Below are 18,459 nucleotides of genomic sequence, written 5' to 3'. Positions count from 1 at the left end.
TTTGCTGACTTGTAACACGGGTAATGTGGTGAGTCTCACGCCTGTTGACGTATTTCAGTGTTTGGAATGATCATCACCATTGGGCAAGCTATTGTTTACGTGATGACCGGCATGTATGGTGACCCCTCAGAGATGGGAGCTGGCATCTGTCTGCTCATCATCATCCAGGTACACACACACAGACTGTGGATAGAGACACACTCATACTATTCTTTTGCTTAAATACTTTAAATCTCATACACTTACATTTGCTTACATGACTGCCTTTCAATGTAAGAACAGGCCTTCTCGCTGTGACTTAAGTTAAAGTTAAAGTACCAATGATTGTCACACACACACGAGGTGTGGCGAAATTATTCTCTGCATTTGACCCATCACCCTTGATCACCCCCCTGGGAGATGAGGGGAACCGTGAGCAGCAGCGGTGGCCGCGCCCAGGAATAATTTTTGGTGATTTAACTTAAAGGGGAACTGCACTTTTTTTTTAGTTTTGCCCATCGTTCACCATCATTATGAAAAACATGACAATGGATGTATTTTTGTTTAATGCATTCTGCATTCAGACTGTAGGTTTATTCTTTTATGATATCGGCACCAAGGTGCCTAATTTTTGCGTGTTGACGTTTATTGTGCCAACGCTGCTTCACACCTGATGTTCCTGACAAATAAAAAGTACCGTATTTTTCGGAGTATAAGTCGCTCCGGAGTATAAGTCGCACCGGCCGAAAATGCATAATAAAGAAGGGAAAAAAAACATATAATTTGCACTGGAGTATAAGTCGCATTTTTTGGGGGAAATTTATTTGATAAAACCCAACACCAAGAATAGACATTTAAAAGGCAATTTAAAATAAATAAAGAATAGTGAACAACAGACTGAATAAGTGTACGTTATATGAGGCATAAATAACCAACTGAGAACGTGCCTGGTATGTTAACGTAACATATTATGGTAAGAGTCATTCAAATAACTATAACATATAGAACATGCTATACGTTTACCAAACAATCTGTCACTCCTAATCGCTAAATCCCATGAAGTCTCTTACGTGAATGAGCTAAATAATATTATTTGATATTTTACGCTAATGTGTTAATAATTTCACACATAAGTCGCTCCCGAGTATAAGTCGCACCCCCGGCCAAACTATGAAAAAAAACTGCGACTTATAGTCCGAAAAATACGGTACTTGAATTGATTTAGACAAAGTTTAGCTGGCAGACTTTGGCTGAAATGATAGTTAAATCTATTTTTCACACAACTTGCTTTAACACTTGTTAGCTAACTACTGAAACAAGGAAACAAGCTAACTATCTCACCGAGTTGAGATCGCATTCCCCAGATGCCCGACATTCCCCCGCTTTAAATGCTCCCGTATCATAGAAGTCGTGCCATAAAAAAACAAAATCTGCTTTGCGAAATGAGCAAGGTATTTATGTCTTTAAGAAAACTATGGCAAAATGTTTCCACACTTGACATGTTTTCACCTGCCATGTTGTTGGAAGTACTCGCTTCCGTCTGGATGACCTCACCGACTATTGTTGACAAATGGATTTGTCAGCGACAGATTTTATGGTCAATATTTGTAGACGAATTGTTGCACCCCTAACTGCAACACATATTTACGCTACCAAACATATTATTGAAGAAATGGCTGCTCTACGACAGTATTCGCAACATTGAGAATCTTGTTGACACTGCTCTTATATTTGGGTGTCTTTAAAATAAGGCTGACCAATCACATTTCTCTTCGAACCAGCTGTTTGTGGCCGGTCTCATTGTGCTGCTTCTGGATGAATTGCTCCAAAAAGGCTATGGCCTCGGCTCGGGTATTTCGCTTTTCATTGCGACCAACATTTGTGAGACCATCGTCTGGAAGGCTTTCAGCCCAACCACTGTAAACACTGGCAGAGGTAAGTGTCTACACAGGAACAAATGGTTTTCTTCTGTATTGCAAAAGTATTATTTCCTGTGTTGTTTTACAGGCACAGAGTTTGAGGGAGCTATTATTGCCCTTTTCCATCTGCTGGCTACAAGGACGGACAAAGTGCGTGCTCTAAGAGAGGCCTTCTACAGACAAAACCTGCCCAACCTCATGAACCTAATTGCCACAGTCTTTGTTTTTGCTGTAGTCATATACTTTCAGGTGAGTTATTTTGTGTTTAAGTTGACCCCAAGCAGGCAGCGTGATGAAATATGCATTATAAGTAGAGATGTGCCGAACCATCAGCCACCTATCAGTATCAGACAATTTTCTTGAATAATTATGTGATCACCTTTGTACATTAATGCTTTCAATGCTATTTATAAATGGTTGATTCATATATGCTAGTAAGGTAAAGTTTTGTACCTGACAAGTTTCGGCTACCTTGCTTCTGCAGCCTTCATCAGAGGTGTCATATGATGTTAGCGTGACGTCGTCTGTGACATGTTGTATGGATTTTTCCATCCCACCTGAGGTGGTGGGATGGCAGTGCCCCCTGGCGTGCGTCGGGGGTAGGGCGAAGCTTGTCAGGTACAAAACTTTACCTTACTAGCCTATATAAATCAACCATTTATAAATGCACACCAGTAGGCTAAATGAACCCATTCAACATGCTTTCAATGTTAATCACATAGGCCAGTTTTTCTGGCTACAAATTTTATTTTTTGAGTTCCCCGGCTGAAAAGCTAGCAGTTAATTGCCTATCTCCATACACAGTGTGGAGAAGTGGTAATTTTGTTATCGTCAACGACCTTTTTTCCCTTGATGAAATTAGGCCCGTAACGAATGAAAACAAAAGTATGTTAATTAAAATAATGACAATAGTATGTAAATGTAAATAGCACTCACTAGAGATGGGCGATATGGCCTAAAATCCATATTGCAATATGTATTGCAGCTTCCTGCGATAACGATATACACTACAATATATTATCTGGTATATAAATGATAATGGAACCATTTCAAAACAGGTTACAAAGGCTCCTTTTTTGGCTGCTGACATATGCAGTAACATATATCATTTTCCAGTTGTATTATTTGCTCAAAATTATTATTATTAATCCACTTCCTAAATTACTAGTGATATCTGGCTACTTTATAATGTAACTATACTTCTGTTAAATTGTAATAAGCACTTGTTATTCAGTTTTTTGAACATTATATTTGTGTGACACTACAAATTTGGGTATAGAAACAATCCAATACCAAGTAGTTACAGGGGCAGTATTGATTATACCATTGCTGATACGGATACTTCACATTACAATATCATTGGATGATTACGGTACATTTTTCACAATTAATCACAATTATCAGACCAAAACACAGTATGGCGGTTTACAATATCAATTACATTTCTAAATTATGACCTACTATTGTCTCTTGATTTAAATCATTTGGTTTTTGCTTTTTAAAGTCCTCCTGCGTCGCTTTCAAATTTGTAGACACAGCTAGAATGTGTCATCAACATGCATTATCACGATATAACAATATTAAAAGCTCTATTGTCAGACAAACTTATATCATTTATATTGTATATTGTCCAGGGTTTCCCCTAGATTGCCAAGATACCTGTGGCGGCAGGGGCGTGGTCATGGGTGTGGTCAATATGACATCATCATATAATTAGATGATTCATGTATTTTCTTTAAGAAGGCAACAAAATGTATACATACATTTTGTTTTTAAATAACCCTAACCCTATCAAAGGTCACTATTAACATATATTTTTTCTTACATAGCATCGTTTTGCTGTACTTTTCAATTGTTGCTGCTTATTGTAAATTGTTGAGAATGTATTTTCTAGAGATTTTTATTATTTTATTAGGCAAACAACTGGCAACAAATTTAGCATCTATTTCTGGTACTATTGTTGACTTTACTTGTATTTAGAGACTCTTTACTTCTGTTGCTCTATGTCCGCGCCGAAAAGCCAGCTGCACAGAGCCTGACGTCACACACTGCGAGCCTTGCTCTCCTTACAAGCCGCTACTGGTATGTTAAATTTTGAAGATCGCTGTCCGCAGCTATATTTTGGATACTAAAAGTATGCCCGCAGCGCGGACATGCTGCCTCTGCTCCAGACAACCCCGTGCAAATGACTTGCGTCATCACAACATTCGGTTTCGGCAACGCTGTTCCGGTGATCAAAGTACGGTACATCTTCTTTCGGTGGTCAAATTTTCTGTGCATCACTAGTCAATAGTGCGAAAATAATAAACTATATATATACATTCATACTGTAACTACCTGCTGGTGTTAGTGTATTTTAGTGTGTTATAATGTTAATTTTACCCATGGTCTGTGAACACACAGTGTTGGCGAAGAATGAAGAAGGGCTGTGTGTTTGGGAATGAAACACGGAGGTGGACGTGTGTGCACGGGAGGAAATACTTGTTGGAATTGGGCCCAATGTTAGCATAAAATTGGCAATAAAAGCTAAAAAGACCGCCAGACTTTGTGTGTCTGGACGCTACATTTTATATTACTTTTTTTTGTTTTCACGTAAAAACTCCCTACTGTATTAATTGTTGCCGTAGATCACCGCCACATTCAAATACATTAAGGGAAAACCCTGTTGTCTATATCGCGCAACCCCACCATAAATATTTTGAAAAATGTACAGTTAATACGTGTGATCAGTAAGGGCCGGTCTCACCCATGAAAGATCGAAATCAGCAGCGTAAATCCCTAATCGTGACATCCCTAATTAAAAGTCTTATTACCGTATTTTCCGCACTATAAGGCGCACCGGATTATTAGCCGCACCTTCTATGAATTACATATTTCATAATTTTGTCCACCAATAAGCCGCCCCGGACTATAAGCCGCGCCTACGCTGCGCTAAAGTGAATGTCAAAAAAACGCTGCGCTAAAGTGAATGTCAAAAAAACAGTCAGATAGTTCAGTCAAACTTTAATAATATATTGAAAACCAGCGTTCTAACAACTCTGTCCCAAAATGTACGCAAATGTGCAATCACAAACATAGTAAAATTCAAAATGGTGTAGAGCAATAGTAACATAATGTTGCTCGAACGTTAATGTCACAACACACAAAATAAACATAGCGCTCACCTTCTGAAGTTATTCTTCATTCGTAAATCCTTCGAATTCTTCGTCTTCGGTGTCCGAATTGAAAAGTTGCGCAAGCGTGGGATCCAAAATGGCCGGTTCCGTCTCGTAGAAGTCATCGGGAGTCAGTGTCGCTGTTGTTCTGTGAATCCTGCCTTCCGGAAAGCTCGGACCACAGTTGTGACCGAAATATCTGCCCAGGCATTTACGATCCACTGGCAAATGTTGGCGTATGTCGTCCGAGGCTGTCTGCCCGTCTTAGTGAAGGTGTGTTCGCCTTCGGAGCTGTGTGAAAAAAGCCACCCGGCCTCTTCGCGTAAACTTCCCTTAACCACTCGCTCATCTTTTCTTCATCCATCCATCCCTTCGAGTTAGCTTTTATGATGACGCCGGCTGGAAAGGTCTCTTTTGGCAAGGTCTTCCTTTTGAATATCACCATGAGTGGAAGTTAGCATGGCAAGCTAGAACCACAGTGAAGGATGACTTCTCATTCCGTGGTGCGAATATTCACCGTACGTGCTCCCGTTCCACAGTGCGGTTCAGTTGCTGTGAAATACGGTAGTAATCCGTGTGCGGATGGAGAGATTGCGTCTTTTTATGAACCGGATCGCTTAGTAGGAGCCATTTTGTGGTCTTTACAGATGTAAACAGGAAATGAAACGTACGGTGATATCCGCGCGTTTTTTCTTCTTCTTCCGGGGGCGGGTGAAGCGCTTCCTGTTCTATGGGGGCGGGTGAAGCGCTTCCTGTTTTATGGGGGCGGGTGCTTTCCTTGGCGGTTGCTTGCGTAGAAGAAGAAGCGCTTCCTGTTCTACCGGGAAAAAAGATGGCGGCTGTTTACCGAAGTTGCGAGATCGAAACTTTATGAAAATTAATCGTAATAAAGCGCACCGGGTTATAAGGCGCACTGTTAGCTTTTGAGAAAATTTGTGGTTTTTAGGTGCGCCTTATAGTGCGGAAAATACGGTAAGATGTCATCACCTCTTGTTGCCCCTCACAGGGATTCAGAGTGGATCTGCCAATCAAGTCCGCTCGCTACCGCGGCCAGTACAACACCTACCCCATTAAACTCTTTTACACCTCCAACATTCCCATCATCCTGCAGTCTGCCTTGGTTTCCAATTTGTACGTCATCTCCCAGATGCTTTCCACGCGCTTTAGCGGGAACTTCCTGGTCAATCTGCTCGGAACTTGGTCTGTAAGTATACGTTTAACTTTTATATCTTCCAACAACAATTGAATCATTTTGCCAGGTTTTACACAACCAGAATGCTTGTATCTGTAGGATGCTTCAACCGGTGGTCCGGCCCGGGCGTATCCTGTCGGTGGGCTCTGTTACTTCCTCTCCCCACCTGAGTCATTTGGTTCAGTTCTAGATGATCCAGTCCACGCATTCATCTATATTGCCTTCATGCTTGGATCGTGTGCCTTTTTCTCCAAAACCTGGATTGAAGTCTCTGGCTCCTCCGCAAAAGATGTAAGACCAAACAGTTGTTTTGTATCAGTCTCCCTTAAAGCCTTTTGCTCGTGGGCCATCTACTATTTTTATGCAAAACCCAATGTCAGGATACAATCTGTAAACTCAAATAGTCAACTAGTGGCAAACAAACATGAATGAAACTCATCTTTAAAGGCTCACTGTGTGCTGCAAACTTTCTTTATTTTTGTCAGATGCATATAGTTTCCATATTACTCATTGTAAATTTGGTTAGCTGAAAGCAGTAACCACACCGTGCTACCGAATGAACGCGGAACTTTTAAGTGACACCTCACTCAACCCAGTAGAAAAGTGATGCCCTTGTCTGCTGTGGCAGAATAGCCAATGAACTTCTGTGTATCAGTCACCCCCTCTTGTAACCTAACTAACCTATGTAAATTACATCAAAGGTTAATGATGACTGACGCGCTAAATAGCCAATGAGATTGTGTCGTACAAAGCAAGGAACTCATGCGTAACGGAGCAGCGGAGTTGTGCGATATGGACGAATAAATTTGGTCGACGATAGAGCTTTTAATAGTTTTAAAATATTATATCGTGATAATGCATGTTGATAACAGCTGTAGCTAATAGCACTGACCTGTAAATTTGACCGCGACAAACAAACAAATGGGTCCTCAACCCAATCTAGCGTCCTCGCTGGCAGCGAATGTCCCTCCAGAGTGCATCAAGGCCACCTATAAATCAGCAATCCTCGCCTTCAAGGTGACAAATTATTACTTTTTTTTTACAAGTAGCGATGAGGACCGAATCCAGTCCTTTTTTTTTGGCATCAACCAAATCCCGCTGGTCCTACCGGGCACCTGTTAATGAAAATTCAACATATATGCAGTCACGATCAAAAGTTTGCATACACTTGTAAAGAACATAATGTCATGGCTGTCTTGAGTTTCCAATAATTTCTACAACTCTTATTTTTTGTGATAGAGTGATTGGAGCACATACTTGTTGGTCACAAAAAACATTCATGAAGTTTGGTTCTTTTATTAATTTATTATGGGTCTACTGAAAATGTGACCAAATCTGCTGGGTCAAAAGTATACATACAGCAATGTACTGTAAATATTTGCTTACATGTCCCTTGGCAAGTTTCACTGCAAAAAGGCGCTTTTGGTAGCCATCCACAAGCTTCTGCTTGAATTTTTGACCACTCTTCTTGACAAAATTGGTGCAGTTCATTTAAATTTGTTGGTTTTCTGACATGGACTTGTTTCTTCAGCATTGTTCACATGTTTAAGTCAGGACTTTGGGAAGGCCATTCTAAAACCTTAATTTTAGCCTGATTTAGCCATTCCTTTACCATTTTTGACATGTGTTTGGGGTCATTGTCCTGTTGGAATGCCCAAGACCCAACCTCCAGGCTGATGATTTTAGGTTGTCCTGAAGAATTTTTCATTGTCCCATTTAAAGCACCAGTTCCATTGGCAGAAAAACAGGTCCAGAGCATAATACTACCACCACCATGCTTGACGGTTGGTTGGCATGGTGTTCCTGGGATTAAAGGCCTCACCTTTTCTCCTCCAAACACTTTGCTGGGTATTGTGGCCAAACAGCTCAATTTTCACATGGACAAAGATAAGACCTTCTGGAGGAAAGTTCTGTGGTCAGATGAAACAAAAATTTAGCTATTTGGCCACAATACCCAGCAATATGTTTGGTGGAGAAAAGGTGAAGCCTTTAATCCCAGGAACACCATACCTACCTTCAAGCATGATGGTGGTAGTATTATGCTCTGGGCCTGTTTTGCTGCCAATGGAACTGGTGCTTTACAGCGAGTAAATGGGACAATGAAAAAGGAAGATTACCTCCAAATTCTTCAGGACAACCTAAAATCATCAGCCTAGGGGTTGGGTCTTTGGCGCAGTTCGGTGTTCCAACAGGACGATCACCCCAAACACACGTCAAAAGTGGTAAAGGAATGGCTAAAGAACCAGTAATAGGAAATGATTGAAATATTTAACTGATGTCGTTACAGTGACATCCTATGTGTCACTATGTAAAGCGCTTTGAGTCACTAGAGAAAAGCGCTATATAAATATAAATCACTTCACTTTGTTTAATAAGAATTATAATACACATTTAATCATTAAATGATTTTTAAAAATTTTAAATATCAGCATTGGTATTGTCAATACTGCCACTGTAACTACTTGGTATTGAATTGATAACCAAATTTGCAGTATCACCTAATACTAATGTAAAGTATCCAAACGTCAAAAGAATAAGTGTTTATCACGTTGTAACAGAAGTGCAGATAAAAACATGTTACAACATGAAGTAACCAGATATTAGCACAAGTAGATTAATAATAGTTTGGACAAAATAATACAACCGGAAATTACGTAATATGTTACAGCTTATGTCAGCAGCCAAATTAGGAGCTTCTGTAACCTATTTTGAAATTGTTCTATATACTAAATAATAAATTGTGATTAAATATCAATATCGCTGGAGGCAGCAATATATACTGTATATATTGATATAGATTTATGGCCCAATAACCCATTTCTAGGCAAGAATTATAGGAGAACCTAAATGATGTTTACATCTCACTGTATTCAAACTTCTATTAGTTGCTTTCAGTCACATTTTGACTACTGGGGAGGACTATTCACCGTATTATCTTTGAAAAGATTCCAAAGCCATGCCTCTACTCTAAATGGTTGAATAACAGATTTACATTTGCTTTGGGTATGAATTCTTTTAGATGTTTTAGCCAAAAAATCCCAGAATGCAAAGATGTCGATAACTTCATTACTGTTAATCATCCAGGTGGCAAAACAGCTGAAAGAGCAGCAGATGGTGATGAGAGGACACAGAGAGACATCAATGGTCCATGAACTCAACAGGTAAAAATCACTTATACATCCTCAGTGTTGTAGTCGTTATACTGTGTATTGTACTTGTGTTGCTAGTGTCTTCCTGTGCATGCTTAATTTTATTCAAATGTCCTTATTAAGGACTTCATACCCGTTTCAATCTTCAGGTACATTCCCACTGCGGCCGCTTTTGGCGGGCTGTGTATCGGTGGTCTGTCTGTGATGGCCGACTTCCTGGGGGCGATTGGCTCTGGCACAGGGATCCTGCTCGCCGTCACCATCATCTATCAGTACTTTGAGATCTTTGTCAAAGAGCAGAGTGAAGTAGGCAGCTTAGGAGGATTCTTCTAGGAATGTTCCTATTCCAGCAACTTGTACTACCGCCGCCATTTTGAGTATTCTTCTCACCTTTTGTGAGGCGCTCACGTCATCAGCCGGGCTCAGGACCGTTTTGCCCCCCCAGGATTGTCACATGAGATGACGTGTGAACTTCCCGTCATCTTCTGCTTTCTTCATATTTCATAATTGACTCAGTATTGAAGCTCTCTTATATTGACATAAAAGCTGCCTTTGTGAGGTGCATTCGGTCTTTTTTCCGCCCTCTGACCGACATGGTAGAGCTTCAGTGTGCGGGCATACTTGGCTGCTTGGACGGTCAAACACATTTTTTTTACATTTGTCCACTTTTTTTGTTGTTGTTCTTGTGCTGCCACTCCAGTGAAGGTGAAAAATAGCTGTTTGACATCATGGAGTCAAGTGCTGTCTTGTTCCCTGTCAGTGACCCTGTGGAGGGTTTGAATCTGACCGTTTGGATGCGGTGCAGCGGACAAGAAATAATTCAACTGTCAGCTGACAAGCCATTTGAACAACAGGTCCTGCTAGTCTTGTAACAGAGATCTTTCCCACAGACCTCCAGTATTAACTCACTGGTCATGTTCATATTCATATCATTAGTTTCCCTTTATTTTCTTTGTCTGTTTTGAGAAACTGTCTGCTTTTGTGATTTTTAATTGTTGGTTTTTTGACAGATAATTTATATATTTTCTGTACTTATGCCATGTGTTGGAGACAGTCTTTGGAATATGTAAAAACAAAACTAAATGCATTTCAGAACAAACTTAAAGAAAATCTTGGCAATAAAATATCTTTAATTTTTTTCCCTCCCTTCTTGATCATCTTTTCACTGGCAAACAGACCTCGCTACAAGTTTAAACATGCCAATGTTTATTCTAGGAGAAGGGAGCCAGAAAATAACACTTTTTTTTTTAATGTGAAAAAAGGTTTAAAAAAAAAATTTTTTTTAAAGGACAAATCTGTGTGTTAGTATAGTGGCATCAACATTTAAGTTCTTTATCTTTACATTGTGCCTTTTTGCTCTCTGGGGATTATTATTTTCAAAGCAACGGGACACAGAAGTTCTGAAGTTTTTGAAGGCCATAAAAACATTTTTGCATTCTTTTTTGTTTAGATTTCTCAAACTTTAGTTCTAAACCAGGGATCCCCAAACTTTTTGACTTGGGGGCCGCATTGGGTTGAAAAAATCTGGCCGGGGGCCGGGCTGTGTGTGTGTGTGTGTGTGTGTGTGTGTGTGTGTGTGTGTGTGTGTGTGTGTGTGTGTGTGTGTATATATATATATTTTTTAATATATATTATATATATTATATGAATATATATATTATATATTATATATATAATATATATATTATATATTGCATTTTTTTAGACAATATGATTTGCCTGAGCAGCTAGGAGACACCGAGAGTAACATGCGATACAAAATAGATTAGAAAGGACAGATTTAAAATAAAATTAAAAAAAATATATATATAAAAATATATATATTTATTTATTACCGGTAGATTTTTTTTTTAACTTGGGTCTTCCCGCGGGCCGGATTTTGGACGCTGGCGGGCCGGATCTGTAGTTTGGGGACCCCTGTTCTAAACACACTTCTCAAAACATGTTATTTGAAAACATATTTGCCCTCTTTTGAAGGCCTTTTAATCAAAAAAATTCACAGGTTTAAATTACGGTAGTTAAATATCCAATGTTATGCAAATGTGTACTAATCGAAAAATGTGACATAATTTGATCAAAAGGCCTTCATAAGTTGATTGTAATTTGAGTAAATAAAGTTAAAAAAATATATATATATATATTTCTATTTCCTTTGAAAAATTAAGGACTTTTACGTCCCGTCTGGCTTTGCAGTGTTGAATAACTGCCAGTGTATTGTACACCTGTAAAATAATTGGAGACTGAAATGTTAAAATTTAACATGAAAAATCACAAATTATGGCCAAAATTTCAGCAAACATCTGCTGAGGGCAAACAAATCATTTTCGCTGAGAGCAGCCCAAGTGTGTTACAAATCTTCCCTATTTGTAAGAAAAAGAAAAAAAAATAGTTAAGAATTTTTTTTAAACCTGCATAACTACCTGAAGTTTTATGTCCAGCAAATTATAGAACTAATAAGATGTTCAACTTTACCATATAAGGCACATGACGAATTTAGACGTCATACGCCAATGTGATTGGCCCACTCATGTACACGTGACCTTCCGGACGCGGTTCGACGTCATACGCCAATGTGATTGGTTCACCCATATGCACGTGACCCGTGCTAAAGCCAGTTAGCCGTCTAGTCACCTTACCGTCAATGGCTACTCATGACTTACCAGCTAGAACAACACATAGAATAAACTCCGGGTTTTTAACATTGTCGTATCATTTGTGACATGTTCCAATGACAGCAATTTCCCCTCTCCACGGGCAGTAAATGAGGTTTAACCTCTTTATTTGTGAAGACATGACTACTGTCAAACAAGAAGGTAAGCAAACTGTGCTAACTCTGCTAAGTCATTCAAAAAGCTAGCATGGAAGTTAATGTTGGTCCGTTATTAAAATGTGTATTAGTGTTTTTTTTATATATATGTGAATTGAAACCATGCCGCATGTATTTTGTATCAGCCGTGATAATCTATTTGGTGAGCATTTCAGTAAAGTGCAGAGGGTCATACTTAGTTGTAGTTATATTACAAATGACATGTCGCCCACAGGTAAAGACACCATTATCTTTGTTACCAAAGAGGATCATGCAACGCCCAGCAATGCTGAGCTTGTAGAAGAAGACCCCAACGATCCTTATGAGGAGCGAGGTAAACACAAACAGAGGGTCTTAATAAAGAACGTTGCTTGTAACAGTGTTGGTGCTAGGAATTTTCAAAATGGGGTCCCAGGCAGAGGTGGGTAGAGTAGCCAGAAATCGTACTCAAGTAAGAGTACTGTTACTTTAGAGATTTATTACTCAAGTAAAAGTAAGGAGTAGTCACCCAAATATTTACTTGAGTAAAAGTAAAAAGTATGTTGTGAAAAAACTACTCAAGTACTGAGTAACTGATGAGTAACCCGTTCGTTTAATGAGGACGGCAACAAATAATGCACAAAAACATAAAAATAGCAATGAGCAAATTCAGAGCCAGGAATATCTCTTAAGCAACTAAAACAATAATATATATTAAATAATAATACATTAACATAAAAAAAATTAAGGCAAATTGAGCCACAATAACTTAACAGCACCATAGGCTCAGTAGGTAGAGATTACGAAGGAAAATAACAAGTTAGCCTTTACGCAAACCATAAACAGAGGTGTGGGCTGCACCTGGGAACACACTGCACTTCTGATTGGTGTTTCTATGCATGTGCGTGTGTGTGTCTTTGTCTGTCTCTTTATGAGGCTGCAATGCCTTAATAAATGTCCCCACACGATGTACATTTGACAGTGATTCATAGCAGGGAAGCTAACATCAGCCTACGATGACAGCCAAAATATCTACTAATGTTACTTACCGCCATGTGCTTCCTCAAATTTGACGTTGAGTTCATGTAAACTTAAGCTTGTAGTTTGCCGCTGAAACTTTATGTGCAGTTGATCATGTGACCGCCTGGCTCTGTTTGATTGGTGAAACGGAGTCAAACGTCACCAGTGACTGCATTTAATTGGTGAAACGGAGTCAAACGTCACTAGTGACTGCATTTGATTGGTGAAACGCAGGCATGAGATAGATCCTACTTTGAAGGTCTGTCTGACAAACCAAAACAAACAAAGCGTGCATTAACAGATCGATAAAAATCAGTAGCGAGTAGCGAGCTGAATGTAGATAAATGGAGCGGAGTAAAAGTAGCGTTTCTTCTCTAAAAATATACTCAAGTAAAAGTTAAAGTATGTTGCATTAAAACTACTCTTAGAAGTACAATTTATCCCAAAAGTTACTCAAGTAGATGTAATGGAGTAAATGTAGCGCGTTACTACCCACCTCTGGTCCCAGGGACCCCATCAAGTCAAAATGGGGTCCCACTAGGGCTGGGTGATATGGCCTTTTATTAATATCTCAATATTTTTAGGCCATGTCACGATACACGATATATATCTCGATATTTTTGCCTTAGCCTTGAATGAACACTTGATGCTTATAATCACAGCAGTATGATGATTCTATGTGTCTACATTAAAACATTCTTGTTCATACTGCATTAATATATGCTCATTTTAAACTTTCATGCAGAGAGGGAAATCCCAACTAAGTCAATTTACTAAAAGTGTATTTATTAAACAGTTATTAAGCAGTGGCACAAACATTCATGTCATTTCAAAACAGAAAGTGCAAGATTGTCAGAGACATTTTAAAACAAGCTATGAGTGCACTTTTGTGCATGATGTCACTAAGATGACATATCAAAACAACACTAAATTAAAGTGCAATTTTTGTACAGAACGCCACTACGATAGTTTAAAACAAATAAAGTGCTTTTTTGTGCATAATGTCACACAAGATATGTCAATAACTGTCAAATAAAAATGAGCTGCATAATAGGAAATCAAATAGTGTATGTCCTTCGCTATGTTGTAGGTTCCTGCGGACGTTATCTCCTTCGGTTTTTGACTATTTTTTTAATACAGTGTTGATCTGGAAATTGTTGCTTCGGCATTTCGTTGGTGTGGCACCGAACGGAGATGTTGACATGTGGAGTTTCAAGCACTCTTCATTCTCTAGCGGGTGACTTTTCCAAATGATGCTACAAATTAGCAGTAATGCTACTTTTTGTAGCAACGCTTTTGCCGCACACTTTACATATTATGGTTGTCTGTTTAACATCTTCCCGCTTGAAGCCAAACCACCGCCAGACAATGGACCCCGTGCTGTTTTTCTTGGGAATTAATTCTTCCCTCATTTGTTACTAGATTGGCACCTTCTTTCTCTCGTATTACCACTCGCACCGCTCCGCTACCATCAAAGCTAACGTTACCCATGCTGCTACCTGTCTGCTCCGCGAGGGCGTAAGACGTTGCACGCGCGACAGTATGTGTCGTATGTAAGAAGGTGCGTTTGTTTTATGTCTCTGTGAGAAGGAGAGACTAGAAAGAGTGAAGAGAGCCTGTAGTGTAATGCCCGCAGCTAAAAGCAACTGCGTGAGGACGTATACTCGAATATCACAATATAGTCATTTTCTATATCGCACATAGACAAACCCGCGATATATCGAGTATATTCGATATATCGCCCAGCCCTAGGTCCCACAGTACATTTTTGGGGTCCCACTTTTTTGTAAGCGTTTTGAAAACAAATAATAAATGTATGCATTATCCTGTTATATCTCACATTCTATATTGTGTTTTAGAAAAAGGTTGTCATAAACATTACTTCATTCATTAAAAAAATAACACAAAAGAAAACAAATGCAGTATTTGTGATCGATAAAACTTTCGGCGAATCAAAATTTAAGAAAGTGTACCGGTACAGTGCATAACTTTGAAGTCGACCAATAATATAAATAAAGTTCCTTGGGTACATACATCCATCGCCACCTCATCACAGGGCCAACACAGATAGACAGACAACATTCACACTCACATTCACACACTCGTTTGATCCTGCGCTCGGGATCTTTCTGTGTGGAGTTTGCATGTTCTCCCCGTGACTGCGTGGGTTCCCTCCGGGTACTCCGGCTTCCTCCCACCTCTAAAGTTCCTTGGGTGAATAATGTAAACTCACTACACTGGTACGTTTTATCGCTTTCATGGCGAGTTTACTGACAGATATAAGTAATAACTTTACACTACTTTATACTCGAAATGGCACTAAAACCCCTGTGCCACCGTGGCAGCGCTTTGGCACAGGGGTTAGTGCATGTGCCTCACAATACGAAGGTCCTGAGTAGTCCTGCGTTCAATCCCGGGCTCGGGATCTTTCTGTGTGGAGTTTGCATGTTCTCCCCGTGACTGCGTGGGTTCCCTCTGGGTACTCCGGCTTCCTCCCACCTCCAAAGACATGCACCTGGGGATAGGTTGATTGGCAACACTAAATTGGCCCTAGTGTGTGAATGTGAGTGTGAATGTTGGCTGTCTATCTGTGTTGGCCCTGCGATGAGGTGGCGACTTGTCCAGGTTGTACCCCGCCTTCCACCCGAATGCAGCTGAGATAGGCTCCAGCACCCCCCGCAATCCCAAAAGGGACAAGCGGTAGAAAATGGATGGATGGATGGCACTTAACATTTACTACTAAAACATTTTGACAAGATTTTTGAGTGTCTAATGTTCTATATTTTCAATGGAACAGTTAAAATGTTGAGTTAAAGTTAAAGTACCAATGATTGTCACACACACACTAGGTGTGGTGAAATTATTCTCTGCATTTGACCCTTCACCCTTGATCACCCCCTGGGAGGTGAGGGGAGCAGTGAGCAGCAGCGGTGGCCGTGTCCGGGAATCATTTTTGGTGATTTAACCCCCAATTCCAACCTTTGATGCTGAGTGCCAAGCAGGGAGGTAATGGGTCCCATTTTTATAGTCTTTGGTATGACTCGGCCGGGGTTTGAACTCACAACCTATCGATCTCAGGGCGGACACTAACCACAAAGCCACTTTGTTGTTGTTTATTTGAGACTTGTCTCTTATGTTTGACTGCCATCTAATGGTCACACTTACAATTACACCCTGTACCAAATAAAATAGTGTAGCGTCCCGGAAGTGTTGGTATTGCAGGGAATTCTGGGTATTTGTTATGTTGCGTTTATGTTGTGTTGCGGTGCAAATATTCTCCCGAAATGTGTCTGTCATTGTTGTTTAGTGTGGTTTCACAATATGGCACATGTTTATAACAGTTGTTTATAAGGGCACCCTTGGTGTGACATGCATGGCTGTTGAGTAAGAATGCCCTTCTTTCAGTTACACATGGGATGTTTCAAATCAATATGATCATTAAAATAGGCTGTGATAATACAGAATGACAGTTTTTCTTGACATCTTCAATTTAAGACCATGTTCACCTTTTCCAACTCTTCAAAGGCATTGAGATGGTTAAGTTCAACCTTATAGTCTGGAAGATATGGTAAACAAAACGCGCCGCGTAATTCCGCATCCTTTCTGAATTCACTGCGTAAAAAGACACAAAGTGCGTTAACGCCAACACTGCTTGTAACCTCTTCTCTCCTGCTAGGTTTGATTCTTCCCAGTGGTGACATTAACTGGAACTGCCCTTGCCTGGGCGGGATGGCCAGTGGTCCCTGCGGGGTCGACTTTAAGGAGGCCTTCTCGTGTTTCCACTACAGTAAAGAGGAAGTGAAAGGCTCCGAGTGCCTGGATCAGTTCACGGCCATGCAGGAGTGCATGCAGCGCTACCCGGAACTCTACCCTCAAGAAGACGACAAGGTCCCGGATGGAGAGCAGCGCTCGGAAGAAACGCCCGGTGACTCTAAGTCCACATCTGACACTGTGCAGGACTGTGACGGCACAAAGCCCAGTAGTGCCCTAGAAAGCTAACAACATGTTTGCAAACACATGTTCATGTGTGAGACTTGGTCAAGATGTGCTTTACTGATGCAAATCTTAAGGGCGTACTTACACGACGATGCCGTGCAGTCCATGCCTGGGCCCCTCTCGTGAAAATCAATGACCGCTACAACAAGATATACAATCACGACTCCAGATAATAATCAATGAAGTAATAACAATGGCTCTATTAAAGTTAAAGTCAGTTAAAGTCCCAACTATAGTCACACACACACACTAGGTGTGGTGAAATTACCCTCTGCATTTGACCCATTTTCTTTTTTCCTGAAAGAATCAATAAAGTACCGTATTTTTCGAAGTATAAGTCGCACCGGAGTATAAGTCGCACCGGAGTATAAGTCGCACCGGCCTAAAATGCATAATAAAGAAGGAAAAAAACATATATAAGTCGCACTGGAGTATAAGTCGCATTTTTTGGGGGACATTTATTTGATAAAATCCAACACCAAGAATAGACATTTGAAAGGCAATTTAAAATAAATAAAGAATAGTGAACAACAGGCTGAATAAGTGTACGTTATATGAGGCATAAATAACCAACTGGTATGTTAACGTAGCATATTATGGTAAGAGTCATTCAAATAACTATAACATATAGAACATGCTATACGTTTTCCAAACAATCTGTCACTCCTAATCGCTAAATCCCATGAAATCTTATACGTCTAGTCTCTTACGTGAATGAGCTAAATAATATTGATATTTTACGCTAATGTGTTAATAATTTCACACAAGTCGCTCCTCAGTATAAGTCGCACCCCCGGCCAAACTATGAAAAAAACTGCGACTTATAGTCCAAAAAATACGGTATTTAATTTGCTTCTCATCTCTCTTGCAGAGTCCATCAAAATCGCACGCTCCATGGCCAATTGTGCTAAATAGAGCTCACACACACACACACGACTCCAAATAAGAGATCAAGCAGTCCAGTACGGAAGAATTCTAGAGACATTTCCGTAAAATTGAGAAAAGAAGTGATTGCCGCGTGTGAGTACGCCCTCAAAGACTCGTGAGATGACCGAACAAGATGTTGCTTTACAGTTAGTTGTGCTAAATGCATTTCATGTACACTGTTAGTCACCTTTTTATACTGTTCAAAGTACTGCACTACAAAGTATTTCTACTGATTCTATTTCTCCTCACTTTTATTTGTCATCGTAACCACACACAAAGCATTTATACCTCAATTACGTCCAAGTTACTCAAATAAATATTGTTGGGCATTTTGTAA

General features: G+C 39.9%; 2 protein-coding genes across 4 annotated transcripts in view; both read left to right on the top strand.

The window, feature by feature from the left end:
* The window catches only part of sec61a1a (SEC61 translocon subunit alpha 1a), a 90,560-nt gene extending 80,028 nt beyond the window's left edge, over positions 1–10,532 (top strand). For all 3 annotated transcript variants that reach the window (XM_061939909.2, XM_061939914.1, XM_061939915.2), the window contains 7 exons: positions 59–168; positions 1,761–1,914; positions 1,987–2,147; positions 6,060–6,257; positions 6,345–6,536; positions 9,330–9,406; positions 9,544–10,532. In XM_061939909.2, the coding sequence (XP_061795893.1) occupies positions 59–168; positions 1,761–1,914; positions 1,987–2,147; positions 6,060–6,257; positions 6,345–6,536; positions 9,330–9,406; positions 9,544–9,727 (1,076 nt within the window). In that variant the 3' untranslated portion in view covers positions 9,728–10,532. The remainder of the gene's footprint in view (positions 1–58; positions 169–1,760; positions 1,915–1,986; positions 2,148–6,059; positions 6,258–6,344; positions 6,537–9,329; positions 9,407–9,543) is intronic.
* A 1,449-nt stretch (positions 10,533–11,981) lies between these two features.
* On the top strand, positions 11,982–18,451 carry chchd4b (coiled-coil-helix-coiled-coil-helix domain containing 4b). The gene is made up of 3 exons (XM_061939889.2): positions 11,982–12,207; positions 12,436–12,534; positions 16,876–18,451. The coding sequence occupies exons 1-3, from the start codon at positions 12,156–12,158 to the stop codon at positions 17,196–17,198; spliced, it is 474 nt and encodes a 157-aa protein (XP_061795873.2). The 5' UTR covers positions 11,982–12,155; the 3' UTR covers positions 17,199–18,451.
* Positions 18,452–18,459: the final 8 nt, after the last annotated feature.

Source organism: Nerophis lumbriciformis, linkage group LG03 (assembly GCF_033978685.3).
Source record: "Nerophis lumbriciformis linkage group LG03, RoL_Nlum_v2.1, whole genome shotgun sequence".
Taxonomy (NCBI): Eukaryota; Metazoa; Chordata; class Actinopteri; order Syngnathiformes; family Syngnathidae; genus Nerophis; species Nerophis lumbriciformis.
The sequence above is the reverse complement of the archived record's forward strand: the minus strand, read 5'-3'. Positions and strand labels throughout refer to the sequence as shown.

What these genes read in the sequence shown, in the direction of transcription:
- chchd4b (XM_061939889.2), top strand. Translation starts at nt 12,156, where the DNA reads ATGAGGTTTAACCTCTTTATTTGTGAAGACATGACTACTGTCAAACAA. An exon ending in GACTACTGTCAAACAAGAAG is followed by an intron (nt 12,208 to 12,435) that starts GTAAGCAAACTG and finishes TGTCGCCCACAG; the next exon opens with GTAAAGACACCATTATCTTT. An exon ending in CGATCCTTATGAGGAGCGAG is followed by an intron (nt 12,535 to 16,875) that starts GTAAACACAAAC and finishes CTCTCCTGCTAG; the next exon opens with GTTTGATTCTTCCCAGTGGT.